A 14,064-nucleotide genomic window follows, 5' to 3' on the forward strand; every position below is an offset into this window, starting at 1 on the left:
CCCCGCCACAAAGTCACATACCCCCCTCACCCAAAATAACCAGGAGGAGGGGCGCCCGGGGCCGTCAATACTGTCAGTGCACCCCAGCAGAGTGCTCAAGTACCCAAAAGCTCTCATACCCTACATTTTCAGAAGTCCTTCCCTTCCTGACTCTCACAAGTCCCAATCCCAGTCCCATCACCTAACTGTCTACTTAAGTAATAAAAATACTTTGCTGTTAATTAATGTTTCCGATTTTTTTTTCACAGAAGACTGTGTTTGAATGGGGGGCGGGGGAAAGGGGGTTGTTAATTGCATAGGACAGGCACCTTTCCCACGGTACAGACACGGGGGAAGGATCAGCAGCGGGTCACACACACAGTGCAGTCAGTAGGCACCATGGTCGGTATGGGAGGTGGTTTCCAGGTTCTGAGTGAGCGGTGGGGATGTGACTTTGTAGCGGGGGAGGGCGGTTACAGATCTTATACAGCGGTCCTTGTCCTGGACCGCAGAGTCACGCAGCAGAGGAATCTGTATCCGTCCTCCTCCGCCACAAGGTCACATATCCCCCCGCACACAGAATTCGAAAAAGAGGGATGGCAGGCTCCGTTGAAAGAAGCATTCCGGCACTGCGGACCACTGTAGGAGCAGGAGCCTGTCATTTCTTGAGTTTAGAGGCGGTCTTTACATCAGCGCACACCCTACCCAACACAGTCTGCGTCCCAGTGTCAAGCCTTTAACGAAAAGTCATGAATAAAGAAACCTCTCTTAAGTAACAGTGTGACATGTATTTTATTTTTACACGTGTGTTGGAAGTGGGGGAAACGGGGTGAACGGGGTATGTAACCGAAGAGGAGAGTCAACAGTAACTGGGTAAAGAAACAGGGGCACGTTCAGCTTCTCTGTAAAAAAACTGACCAGCCACAGGTCACGCTGCTCGCTGGGATTAGAAGAGTTCCTTGTCGCTGTCCCAGGCGCCTGTATAGGGCTTCATGAGCAAGTGCATTAGCGGGCAGGCTGGGTCACCTAGGATGACTATAGGCAAATGCACATCCACAACAGTTATTTCGTGGTACGGGAAGAAACTACCTTCCTGCAGGCGTATGCGCAGCCCACAGTTCCTGAGAACACACGCATGACGAACCTTGCCCGGCCACCCGACATTCATGTTGGTAAAACGTCCCCTATGGTCCCCCAGTGCTTGCAGCACCATTGAAAAGTAGCCCAATTGCTCAGCAGCTGACTGTGGAAGAGGTGGACGATAAAGTGCGAGGAGGAGAAAACGGCGATGATAGCAGCGGGCTCCATGCTTGCAGTGATGTGGCGTCCGCGCTATCACTGACCAGAACAGTGCACGAAGAGATTGCCCGCAGGCGCTTTAAGGGAGGGAGGGAGGGATGGCGTGATTGACGGTTCAATGACGACAGTTACCCAAAACCACCCTCGACACATTTCTCCCCCCAGCAGGCATTGGGGGCTATACCCAGCATTCCAATGGGCAGCGGGGACTGCGTGAACTGTGGGATAGCTTCCCACAGTGCACCACTTCCAAAGTCGACGCCAGCCCCGTTAATGTGGACTCAGAAATTCGAATTACTGTATTTAGTGTGGATACACAAATTCGACTTCATAAGGTCGAATCCACAAATTCGACTTAAGTAGATTCGAAATAGTCTTGTAGTATAGACAAGGCCTACGCTATTTATACTTATTTATTGTTATTGTTTTTAAATGACTCGACAGGCCTCATACAAATTCTTAAAATATATCCTGGGGAGTTGGGGCATCGGGGGTGCAGCGAAATTCAGTGGGGTTGAAGTCTCCCTCTTGGGCTAGGGCGCTGCAGTAACATTCAGTAAGGTCTGGAGTCTCTCTGGGAATAGGGCGTTGAGGGGTGCAGTGAGATTCAGTGGAGTTGATGGTCTCTCTAGGGACAGGGGGAGAAGTGACAGTTGAGGTTGGGGGTCTCACTGAGGGGTGAAATGACAGTAGGTTGAGGGGGTCTCTAGGACTGGGAAGATGGGGTCACCAAATGAAATTAATAGGCAGCAGGTTTAAAACAAATAAAAAGAAGTTCTTCTTCATGCAGCGCACAGTCAACTTGTGGAACTCCTTACCTGAGGAGGTTGTGAAGGCTAGGACTATAACAGCATTTAAAAGAGAACTGGATAAATTCATGGAGGTTAAGTCCATAAATGGCTATTAGCCAGGATGGGTAAGGAATGGTGTCCCTAGCCTCTGTTTGTCAGAGGATGGAGATGGATGGCAGGAGAGAGATCACTTGATCATTGCCTGTTAGGTTCACTCCCTCTGGGGCACCTGGCATTGGCCACTGTCGGCAGACAGATACTGGACTAGATGTACCTTTGGTCTGACCCGATATGGCCGTTCTCATGGAGTACAGTGACAGTGGGGTTGGGGGGTCTCTCTCAGGGGTCAAGGTGCAGTGACAATAGTGGAGTTGGGGTCTCTCTAAAGCTGGAAGGGTGCAGTAACATTCAGGGAATGAGGTTGGGGGGTGCAGTGAGAGCAGGACTGGGGTGAAGTGACAGAGAGTTGGGGGTCCCTCTCGGGCCAGGCAGGGCATAATGACAGTCAGTGGAGTTGACACACACACACACACTTTAAGTACTGCTTAATCTGCATTACCATATCCTGTAAAGGCCAGGATAGGGGGAACAGAAAGGTGGCCCCACTAGGCCAAGTGTAAGAATCTACTTCTAAATTTGCAGATTATCTAAAATGATTTCAGTATTAGTTTTTTATAACTAAGGAAACACCATTAATATTTTTAGCAATAATTTTTAAAAATTAGTTTCTGCTTAAAACAAAGAAATAAATAGGAACACAATTATTAAAATTCTGCAACATAAAAAATATTTTCTACTTATATGTAATCAATCTGCTTTACTGTCAGAAAAAGAAAAGACCTCCACACTCCCTAGTATTAAATCTGTGCAAAAATTGTTACAAAATCTGAAATCATCTGACACCTTGGTTTCCAATTTCATTTCATACTTGTCACTCACCGCAGGTTCAGGAATCCTTCAAGTGTACTTCAGTATAATCATACATCTAGCCATAAAAATCTTGCGCTTTTGCATGATTTTGACTCAAACCTAGGGCAAACTAATTGAACTCAACTCAACTCTTCTTTGCATATTTCAAGTTAAAATTAAAGCAAAACTCATGGAGAAAGGCATATTCGCATTAACAGAAACTAAAGAAGAGATTTGTGCTATCCCTTGCTAAACTGCAGAACTCCCCACAGTTGTGAGATGGTACAAAAGCAAAATCTGGTCTGCATTTTCACTAGTGACAGATTGATACAAGAACTGCATTCAAATTCCTTCTTCTGAAGCCAAATGAAACTGACCACACTGCAGCTAACATGTGCACAATGTTTTATGGAGAGGTAGGCAGAATGGTATCTTAAGTATCTTTTGCACCATCTAACGATAAAAGATTAAACTCAATAAAAGTAAATGAAAGTAACTTCACTTAGGAAGGAAAAATCAAATGCACAACTACAAAATGGGGAATAAGTTTCTAGTTGGTAGTACTGCTGAAAAGGATCTGGGGGCTATAGTGGATCACAAATTGAATATGAGTCAACAATGTGATGCAGCTCCAAAAAAAAAAAAAACCTAACAACATTCTGGAGTGTATTAACAGGAAAGTCGTATGGGAAACATGGGGATTATTGTCCCACTCTACTCAGCACTGGTGAGGCCTCATCAGGAGTACTGTGTCCTATTCCGGACGCTACACTTTAGGAAAGATGTGGACAAATTGGAGAGAGTCCAGAGGAGAGCAACAAAAATGATTAAAGGTTTAGAAAACCTGACCTATAAGGAAAGGTTAAAAAACTGGATATGTTTAGTCTGAGGAGGGGATCTGATAACAGTCTTCAAATATGATAAGGGCTGCTATAAAGAGAACTGCAGACAATTATTCTCCATGTGCACTGAAGTAATGGACAATCTGCAGCCAGGGAGATTTAGGTTAGATACAGTATAAGGAAAAACTTTCTAACTGTCAGAGTAGTTAACAGGCTTCTAAGGTTGGGGAATCCCCATTACTGGGGGTTTTAAATATAGGTTAGACAAACATGTCAGGCATGGTCTAGGAGGTTTACTTGGTCCTGCCAGTGCACAGAGGGCTGAACTAGATGACCTCTCGAGGTCCTTTCCAGCCCTACATTTCTATCATTCTTTGATAATGGTAGAGAAGGACAGTATCAGGGCAGACCATGATCAGACATTGCACGTAGGGTGTAGGATGGCTCAAGGCCTCCACTGGTGCAATCCACAACAAAGTTGCCAGAAGGGGTCACAGCTCCACCCTACCTCTGCACAAACCCTGTATACGGCTGAGTGCACCCCTCTCCACCGAGATCAAGGACAATCTCTTCTTGAGCTTACCCTGGGCTGGTGTGGCTCTACTTAGGGTAGGGGTGCCAGTTTTGGTTGGACATATTCCTGGATGTTTCATCACATGACATAATCTTTAATTAAATATTACTCTTTAATTCCTAGAGACTCCAAGATAATCCTGGAGGGTTGGCAAATCTAATTTAGGGCTGTGCCTTAAGGACACAATCTAGTTCTATAAGAACATAGGTAGTCCAGAATGATTAGAAAGGAAAGAGTCCATGCTTTGATCCATACAATGGCCCCACATCAAAGTGATTTATAAGAATGAGGGAAAATATTAATATATTACTGTTTTAGTACACTGCAGATTTCTCATTAACAGGAATTCCATGTCACACAGCTGCATTGACTGTTGAGGATCTGATTATAGACATATTTCAAAATTATTTAGTGACTCTATATGGAATGTCAACAGACAGTCAATATAGCAGCAGAGTGATTAATTCTTTCCTGAAACTGTTCAACTTCTATCTTTTGATGGTAAACTTCACCAATTTTAAAAAAACATCAAAATCAGCTTGAAAATTTTGTTTTAAAATGTCAAATATCATTCTTCCCTTCTTTTCAACTATAAAAAACTCTTAAGCAGAAGCTTTTAGTCTGGTCTGATCACATATAATATGGAAAAGAATCTGTAAAATGCACTAACTGAGAAATAGATCTATTCTGAGCTCCCAAAATGCTTTATAGTCTGCCATATATACACACACACACACACACACACACAAATCAAAATTGTTATAGAACGGGATAATCCCCAGACAGTATAGACATGAATCCTAGTTTGGAAAACAACTTCCAAATGAGTAAACAAGAGATCAAAATAATGGGCCCCCAACTCTGATCATAGCGAAAATCTAGAGTAACTTCTTTGAAACCACTTCAAAACTGAGATCACTGAAGTGCAGAGGATTGATTTTTTTTTGACAGATTTCTGATGGTCACCTCTTAATGCAGTTCAATCATTCTTATAGTTATAGCAAGCCATATCCTCAGCTGGTGGAAATCAGCAAAGTTCCACTCAATCTCAATGGAACTACTCCCATTTATATCAGTTGATGATTTGGCCCAACATATTTGACCAGTAATTTTGCAGGTCTTTATTTGGCTATATGAAAAATATTTATTCTTCAATAAGTTTAACACCACCAAAAAAATGTTTTTCTGCTAAATTTACCATAAACAAAACTGATGAATTAGTGTTACTGACAACATTATCCAAACCCAATGTTTAGATTTTTCTCTCCATATTGTTACTTGCAGAGTGAATGCGTTCTTGCTTAAATGAAGAATTTGTGTCAGGTTTCCCTTTTCTTAAGAAATAAAGGAAGAGAAACACTGGTGTTTAAATAAATCAAGTCTTCGAGCAATGGTAAATGATAGAATCTGACACTAGCCTGAAATCATCTTAAAAACATCTCTGCTAGAAAGAGTAATTCCAGAGGAAACCTCTCTCTGTTAAAGTTGGATATCACAAGAACTTTACCATAAGAAACCTGGACAAAAACTGGATGAACTGACATCCTAATAAAGATGGTCAGTATTGTGACAAATATGGCAATATCCTGCAATACCTTTGGGAGATCTTACTATGTTAAGTTTGTGTATCATTATGGGCCAGGGATTGTTTGTAATGTCATGGGAGAAGATATCAGGGGCAGAGGTGGCTCTCAGCCTGGTCACAAGGCAACCCAGCAAGCTCAGCTGGGCCCAAAAAGCCCTTACCCCGCACTTCCTGATTGGGCAGGGGAGCCATCAGGCTGCTATCTGAGCCTTGCAGCAACACCACCCCAGTGGCTGCTCAATATGTACCATGCCTGCAGCCAGAGGCGGCTCCAGGCACCAGCGCACCAAGCGCATGCCTGGGGCAGCAAGCCGCAGGGGGGGCAGCCTGCCGGTCGCTGTGAGGGCGGGAGTGAGGCTGCCTTTGGCAACATGCCTGCAGGAGGTCCGACAGTCCCGTGGTTTTGGCAGCAATTTGGCGGCAGGTACACCGAAGGCGCGGGACCAGCGGACCTCCCACAGGCATGCCGCCGAATCCGCGTTACCAGCGGACCTCCCACAGGCACGCTGCCAAATCTGCGTTACCAGCGAACCTCCCGCAGGCATGCTGCCAAAAGCCGCCTGACTGCCGTGCTTGGGGCAGCAAAATATATAGAGCCGCCTCTGCCTGCAGCTGTGTTTATCCTGCTCTCACTACGGCTTCAGTCCTTTCTCCAAGCCCTGCTCTAGGGTGACTTTGACTCCGGCTTACCCTTTAGCTTAGATGTGATTGCTGACTCCTGGCTCTGACTGTGACATTGGTTTATCCTTTGGCTTTTGATTCCAGTTCTGACTTTTGGCTTGGCCCCTCAACCATCACTCCAATGTCACCTTTGGACTGGAGCCTGAACCCTGGATCTTTGCCTGCCATTACCCAAACTACCACCATAACCACCAGGCTAGGTTCTGCTCCACTTGCAAGGTAAGCTGCCTATACCCTGGCAGATTACAGTAGGTGACCACAGCTCTCCAGGAACTAACAACAGTTGCGGCTGATTAGGCAAATCTAGTCAATTTATAACACTTCTACAGAGGTACCACCACCGAGAGAAACTCACATAGAGTGGTTCAAACTGGATTCTCCAGAGACCAACAAAGAGAGGATTTTAGGATAAATAACTTGAATTTAAACTGACACAGATCCTTCTTTCTGATCCAGCAAACACACCAGACCCACTGCCCCACTCCTTAGGGACAGGTTTGAAGGACTGGCCACCTACCAGAGCCCGTGTTGGAGTTAGGGTAGTCTTCAGTAAGCTTATTAGCATGCATGAAGGGTCTATCACTGTTCTTCATGTTTTCTCTGTAATGGTTTTAAGAATAAACTTGCTTGCTTAGAAAGAGCTGGGTGGTACCTTTATAACAGTAGGCAATTACACTGCTTATAGCCTCAGAGAAGAAAAGCAAAGCAGGCCTGCTTAGGCAGTCTCACTTGCTGGGCCACTAACCAGGGAGGGAGAATATAGGTGCAGTAGTTCTCAACTGTGACAAGTGTGCTTAGGAAACCATCCTAGTGCAGGAAAGCAGGGATGTCTACCTATCAGTGCATATATTAAGCTAGGAGTTAGGGCTTCTGGGCTTTATTCCTCAGCGCTTTTCATTGGCTTGCTCTGAGACATATGGCAAGTCGCTTAATTACATTGTATCTCCATTTACTCATCTAGAAAAGGGGGACAGTAGCAGCATTTAACCTTAAGCCTGTCATGAGACTTAATAACTCAGAATTAGTCAGTTGCCCATATTCGCATTGAACAGTGATAACACTTTATTCCACACACAACTGCAGTGAAATCAGTGGGGCTATACTAGCAAAGTAAGGTATGGTTAACGTCAGGTAAAAATTTGGCCCCTAATGCTGTTTAAAAAACACAGAGATTCAGTTAATATATACCACTTCTGAAATAGTCTTATGTGATACCAACACACAAGTCTGCCAATGGAATTTGGCATGTGAGATTTCAAGTCAAGTAAGAATACGTTACGGGAAGCCACAATACAATATGTGAAGGACATAACCGACAAGCCTCAAGAGAAATTTATTGTAGCAGATTCTTGGCAGGATGAAATCCTGTTCATGTTTCAACTGAGCAACTAGCTGGAGTTCAGCTTCCTAATCTTTGACAACAGAGGTTTTTCTGCAAGATTGAAAATGTATGGAAGGGTATATTCCCTCCTTTCTTTAGAATTGGAAAGTCTGCCTCCTGCCACTAGGTATATGTCAACAGATAAGACACTCTAGAGGCACTGAAACCAGAAGGTCTTGAATCATTGCAAAGTCTCTTCAAGGAAAGCGCTTTTTTGTGTATACTTTGAATATTGAATCCGTAAATCAAACAGCAAAGAGTCCTGTGGCACCTTATAGACTAATAGACGAATTGGAGCATGAGCTTTCGTGGGTGAATACCCACTTCGTCAGTTGCATTCAGCCACGAAAGCTCGTGCTCCAATACGTCTGTTAGTCTATAAGGTGCCACAGGACTCTTTGCTGCTTTTACAGATCCAGACTAACACAGCTACCCCTCTGATAAATCAAATAGGTGATGTAAATCAAATGAGAAAAAAAGTTGCAATTTTATTTTTGGATAATATACAGCAAATATTGGTCCACTAACTACATTCTGTTGCATTTGACTAAACAGAATGATTGCCAATGAGTTTCTTAGCCTAGGACAGGGGTGGGCAAACTTTTTGGCCTGAGGGCCACATCTGGGAATAGAAATTGTATGGCAGGCCATGAATGCTCACAAAATTAGGGTTGGGGTGTGGGAGAGGATGAGGGCTCTGGTTGGGGGGTGCGGGCTCTGGGGTGCAGCCTGAAATGAGGAATTCAGGGTGTGGGAAAGGGGCTCTGGGCTGGGACAGAGGAGTGGGGTGCGAGGAGGGGGTGAGGGCTCCACCTGGGAGTGTAGACTCCAGGGTGGGGCTGGGGATGAGGAGTTTGAGGTGTAGGATGGTAGTCCAGGCTGGGATTGAGAGGTTCTGAGGGCAGGAGGGGGATCAGGGCTAGGGCAGGGGGTTGGGGTGCTGGAAGGGGTGCAGGCTCTGGGGTGAGGCTGGGGATCGGGGGTTTAGGGTGCAGGAGGGTGCTCTGGGCTGGGATCGAGGGGTGCAGGAGGGTGCGAGGGGGATCAGGACTAGGGCAGGAGGTTACGGCGCAGGCTCAGGGGTGCAGGCTCCAGGCAGTGCTTAGCTCAAGCGGCTCCCAGAATCAGCAGCATGCTCCTTCTCTGGCTCCTCCGCAGGCACCGCCCACATTGGCTGTGGTTCCCGGCCAATGGGAGCTGTGGGGGAAGTATGCAGAGTAAAGGCCCCTGGCTGCTCCTACGCATAGGAGCCGGGGGAAGGGGCATGCCACTGCTTCTGGGAGCCACATAGAGCAGCCCCTGACCCTGCTCCCCGGCTGGAGCACCTGAGTAGGGCAAGCCCCAGATACCACTCCCCAGTTGGAGCTCAAGGGCCAGATTAAAACTGCTGGCAGGCCAAAGTTTGCTCACGCCTGGTCTATAGTATGTGTCTCCCACATTTTAAATTACCCAAGGGCCAGGCCTGTATAGTATGTTAACATTTGAGACTATAAATTAAAGATTTATTACCCATCCACAGACAGTCACATGTCTAAAATCCAGCAACCTTGTAAAATGGAAAAAATATTAACTGCTGAAGTGTCCCAATACTTGAATTCTTTGCTTCAGCATAAAAAAAAAAAGAAGAGCCACAGATGCAGCCTTGCATTATGTTAGGTATCAATTTCCAATTCAACTGAACTTTAATTAAATCCACAAGACAGTTCATGTTTTCTGTAAAGGCAGGGTTTTAATGCATATGTGATGCCAGAGGCAGGCATAAGGGAGGCCGGCAGTGATTTCTGCACTGGAGGATGTGATTTCTCCCTCTCTCTCAGGAACGTCAATCAACACTTAACCACACCTTCACTGCCAAAAGCTTTGGCTATGGGCAGAAAAGTTAATTCAGGAGAATCATATTAGGAACAGTCAGAAGTGACTTGTTTGATTTAACTGGATCTGATTAATATATAAATATTTTGATATCAGAGAGAAACACTTGCTTATCCCAAGCTGGTAATTCTAACAATAGCTATATTGTCGTAGAAACAGAGCCAAATTCACCCATCATATAAGTGGGTGCAGCTCACGCTCACCTCATCAGAAGTTGCACTTGTTTTACTCCAGCCCTCAGTAAAACCCATGGATTTTTTTCAGGAGTAGAAATAGAATTGGTTATGATTCTGAGTCCAGGCAGGGTGGGGGGTTCCCAACTTTGCCAAGTGTATTTGGGAGTGGGCATGCAACAAGTGACAACAGCTCCAGGGATATGAAACAGCAGGCAGACAAGCCCAAGGGAGAAGAGGGACGGGGGTGGGGCGGGGGGGGGCAATAAACGAGCAGAGTATGCAAGAGCTGGGGGAGCAGGAACTCAGCAGGTGACAAGTCCTGGAGCAAGAAGCCAGTGGCAAAGCACCTCAGAATGGTGGGCAGCAGCAGCAGGAATAGGGTGACCAAATGTCCCAATTTTATAGGGACATTCCCGATTTTGGGGGCTTTTTGTTATATAGGTACCTATTACCCTCCACCACCACCCCGTCCTGATTTTTTACACTTGCTGTCTGGTCACCCTATGGAGGAGACAAGCTTGTGCCAGAACCCCAGGGAGGGATCTGGGGTTCTGAGGGTGGCAGCTGGGCTAGCTAGGGTGAAAGGGGCCGAGCCCCCAGGCTGCACAGGGCAGGCTGCGGCAGGCAGGTGGCACTGGCTCGAGGTGAAGGGAGCAATAGGGAGTTTAACCCCAGAGGGTGGGGTGCGCAGTCGGGTGGGGGGGGGGCTATAGGAGGGGCTGCTGGGAGGAAGAGGGTGGAGGCGGGGCCGTGTCCCGGGGTGTAGGAGGGGCGGAAAGGAGGCGGCAGACGGGGCTGTGGGAGAGGGGGGTTAGGGGAGCCATGTCCCGGGGGTGGGGCGGCTCTTTACCTCTCCAGCGCCCGCACCGTGTAGCTGATGAGCGGCCTGCCCAACAGGGCGCAAAACTGCTTCGGGGTGGCGCTCCCCAGGCGCTCCCCGCTCCCGCCCGCTGGCAGCACCGCGGCCACCGAGGCTGCGCCGCTCAGGAGAGTCCCGGCCTCCATAACGGGCCTAGGGCTGGAGCGTCCGCTCCCGAGCTCCCGCTGGAATCCCCCAGCCCGGGGCAGGCGAGATCCCGGCGGGGGCGCAGGGCAAGCAGCCGCTTCGCCTGCCCGCCCGCGTCGTTTATCTCCCCTGGAATGTCCGCGATCCAGAGAATCCAGCCCACCCGCCCCGGACTAGCCCTACGCGTCCAGGCTGAGGGGGCGGCCGCTCCCCGCCTGGGCCTGGCGCGTCACTCCCGCCTGCCCTGGGGTGGCCGGCTCCTCGCCCAGCGTGCAGAGAGGACCCTGGGGCAGCCCGGTAGGGCCCCCGGCAGCTGGCCCTTTAAATCCCCGCGGGGGCGGAGGGCGCAGGGCCGGCTTCCGCAATGCGCTTGCGCAGGCCGGCTGCGGGCGTGTGATCTCGGTCTTTGCTGCCTGCTCCCGCAGGCGGGGCGGCGCGGCCCCGGACCCCTCTACGTGCCCCCGCCCCAAAGCTACAGAGCCGCTGTTCGCAGCGCCCCATCCGCTGAGGTCTACGCTGGCCTGGCCTTGGTGTAATTCAGCGCAGCCCCAGGGCTACTGTATCCCTAGCGCCCGACTAGCGCCTGCAGTGGCCAGTGTGCAGCGGTGCCTGGCCCCCGCGGGCGGTGAGTCACTGGCCTGGTTTTGCAGGTGCGGAGGGGGGCAGATCCGATCTGGGCCACAAGTACAAGGTAGTGGAGAATTAGCCCTACCTGACTGGTGCTAGACCACTGTGGTGATAGAGACCCTAGAAAAGCATGTCCCAGTGCTTAACTCATTTTTCATCTTCAGATAGGGTTGCCAGGTGTCTGGTTTTTGACCGAAAGGCACGGTCCAAAAGGGACCCTGGTGGCTCCGGTCAGCACCATGGACTGGTCTGCTAAAAGGCCAATGGGCGGTGTCAAGGCAGGATCCCTGGCTCCCAGAAGCGACGGGCATATCTGGCTCCTAGGCACAGGGGTGGCTACAGGTGCTCCACTAGCTGCCTCCGCCCCAAGCCGCAGCTCTCATTGGCCAGGAACCGCAACCAATGGGAGCTGTGAGGGCAGTGCCTGCGGGGGGGGGTCTGCTGGTGTGGGCATTGCACAGAGCACCTGGCCACTCTGCCTAGCAGGCAGACATGCCAGCCGCTTCTGGGAGCTGCCTGAGATAAGTGCTGCCCAGCCGGAGCCACACCACAAATCCCCTCCCATACCCCAACCCCCTGCCCCAGGTTGGAATCCCCTCCCACACCCTCACTTTCTCCTAGAGTCCACACCTCAGCCCTGAGCCCCCTCCTACACTCCAAACCCCTGCCCCAGCCCTGAACTCCCTCCCACACCCTAATTCAGGGTGGGATAGCTCCGTGGTTTGAGCATTGGCCTGCTAAAACCAAGGCTATGAGTTCAATCCTTGAGGGGGCCACTTAGGGATCTGGGGTAAAAATCAGTACTTGGTCCTGCTAGTGAAGGCAGGGGGCTGGACTCAATGACCTTCCAAGGTCCCTTCTAGTTCTAAGAGATAGGTATATCCCCAATTATTTATAACTCCATCCTGGTGCCCCAGTCCTGAGCCCCCTCCTGTACCCCAAACCCTTCATCCAAGTCCCCATCCCAGATCCCACACCCCCAGCTGGAGCCTGCACCTCCTCCTGCACCCTCAACCCCTTGGCCCCAGCCCTGAGCCACACCCTGAACCCCTCATCTTGGAGCATGTACCCCCTCCCAATCCACCACCCCAACCTGGTGAGAGTGGGGGAGAGCACGCAACTGGGTGGGGGGATGGAGTGAGGCAGGGACTGGGCTTCAGGGCGGGGGTGTTCAGTTTTGTGTGATTAGAAAGTTGGCAACCCTATCTTCAGAGCACTTTTTAACTATAGTCTTCACAGTATTCAGCATGGTAAGATGTGGCATTTCTTTATTTAACACACTCATCTCAGTTATGTGATTCAGCATTTATGAAATAAATAATTTACTGTCTGTAAAAGGATAAAACCTGTTTTTTTGAGGCCTATCGTTTAGATCCAAATTTCCCAGCATAAATGGAGCAGAAGGAAGGACTTCAAACTGCCCTGCTAACGGGAAAGTCAGCCATTGCTACCCTCTATGGCAGGGTGGGAAAACTTACTGACCTTCTCAGCCGCATACAACAATTTTCAGAAGTTCAAGAGCCTGGGCATGGGGAGCTTCAGCCCCACAAGAGGCACCTGCCAGGGCTCAAGGCTTCAGCCTCGCTCTTGCTGAAACCCCAGTTCCCAGCAGGGTATGCCCTGTAGGGCTGAAGCCCTGAGATCCTCCTAGCCACTGGGCAGAAGCCCTTACCCCACTACAATACAGAGGTTCCAAGCTCAACCCCCCAGCCTGGTAGGTGAAGAAGGGGTGGGGTGGGAGGCCTCCATGAGCTGCACTTTAACTGTAAAAGAACTGCATGCAGCTTGAGAGCCATGGTTTGGCCGCCCCTGCTCTATGATTTTTCAGTTGTGGCCCAATTCTGCCCGCATTCAAGACGATGGGAGTTTTACGATTGACTTCAATGGAAAAGAACTGAGCCTTTGGAGAACAGACTGAATTTGGCAGCACTGCATCCTAATGTGAACAGAGGCTTACTACAGTGAGAGAAAGAATATTACTTTTTAGCACCCCATTTTAGTCCACAAAAGTGTTGGTTCATTCCCACTGACCCCAGAAGAGAGATGCTAGAAGAGCAGCCATTGCATGAAGTTCAGATGTATTGGTTCATGTTATGACATGCTGTGCTATATATAGTAGCTGATACAGTTTATCCTTATGAATCTATAGGACCATGTTCTGGCTTCCATGAGGTTACATGAGGAAAAATGAATGAAGTAGAGGGGAGCTGGGCCATTTGTTAAAGTTGCATCTAGGTAACAGACAAAATGCAGCATAAATTGATGCGCATAACTTCTTTACTCACACTCCCTGCCGTGCAGTCTGGGTGGGTTTGAATGTCAGTACAAATATCTGGCTTCAT

The 14,064-nt window shown here is 48.7% G+C and overlaps 1 protein-coding gene across 14 annotated transcripts in view; it reads right to left on the bottom strand.

The window, feature by feature from the left end:
• The window catches only part of CRPPA (CDP-L-ribitol pyrophosphorylase A), a 179,609-nt gene extending 168,086 nt beyond the window's left edge, over nt 1-11,523 (bottom strand). For 4 of the 14 annotated variants that reach the window (XR_005594041.1, XM_039524450.1, XM_039524452.1 and 1 more), the window contains exon 1: nt 10,940-11,507. Coding sequence is in view for 12 of the 14 variants with exons in the window: in XM_039524450.1 (XP_039380384.1) it covers nt 10,940-11,094 (155 nt within the window). In the remaining 2 variants the exon portion in view is untranslated. Of the gene's footprint in view, nt 1-10,939 lie in introns of all 14 variants that reach the window. The other 10 variants (XR_005594039.1, XM_039524443.1, XM_039524444.1 and 7 more) reach the window with 7 other exon arrangements.
• Between the last annotated feature and the right edge of the window lie 2,541 nt (nt 11,524-14,064).

This window comes from Mauremys reevesii, linkage group 2, assembly GCF_016161935.1.
Source record: "Mauremys reevesii isolate NIE-2019 linkage group 2, ASM1616193v1, whole genome shotgun sequence".
Taxonomy (NCBI): domain Eukaryota; kingdom Metazoa; phylum Chordata; order Testudines; family Geoemydidae; genus Mauremys; species Mauremys reevesii.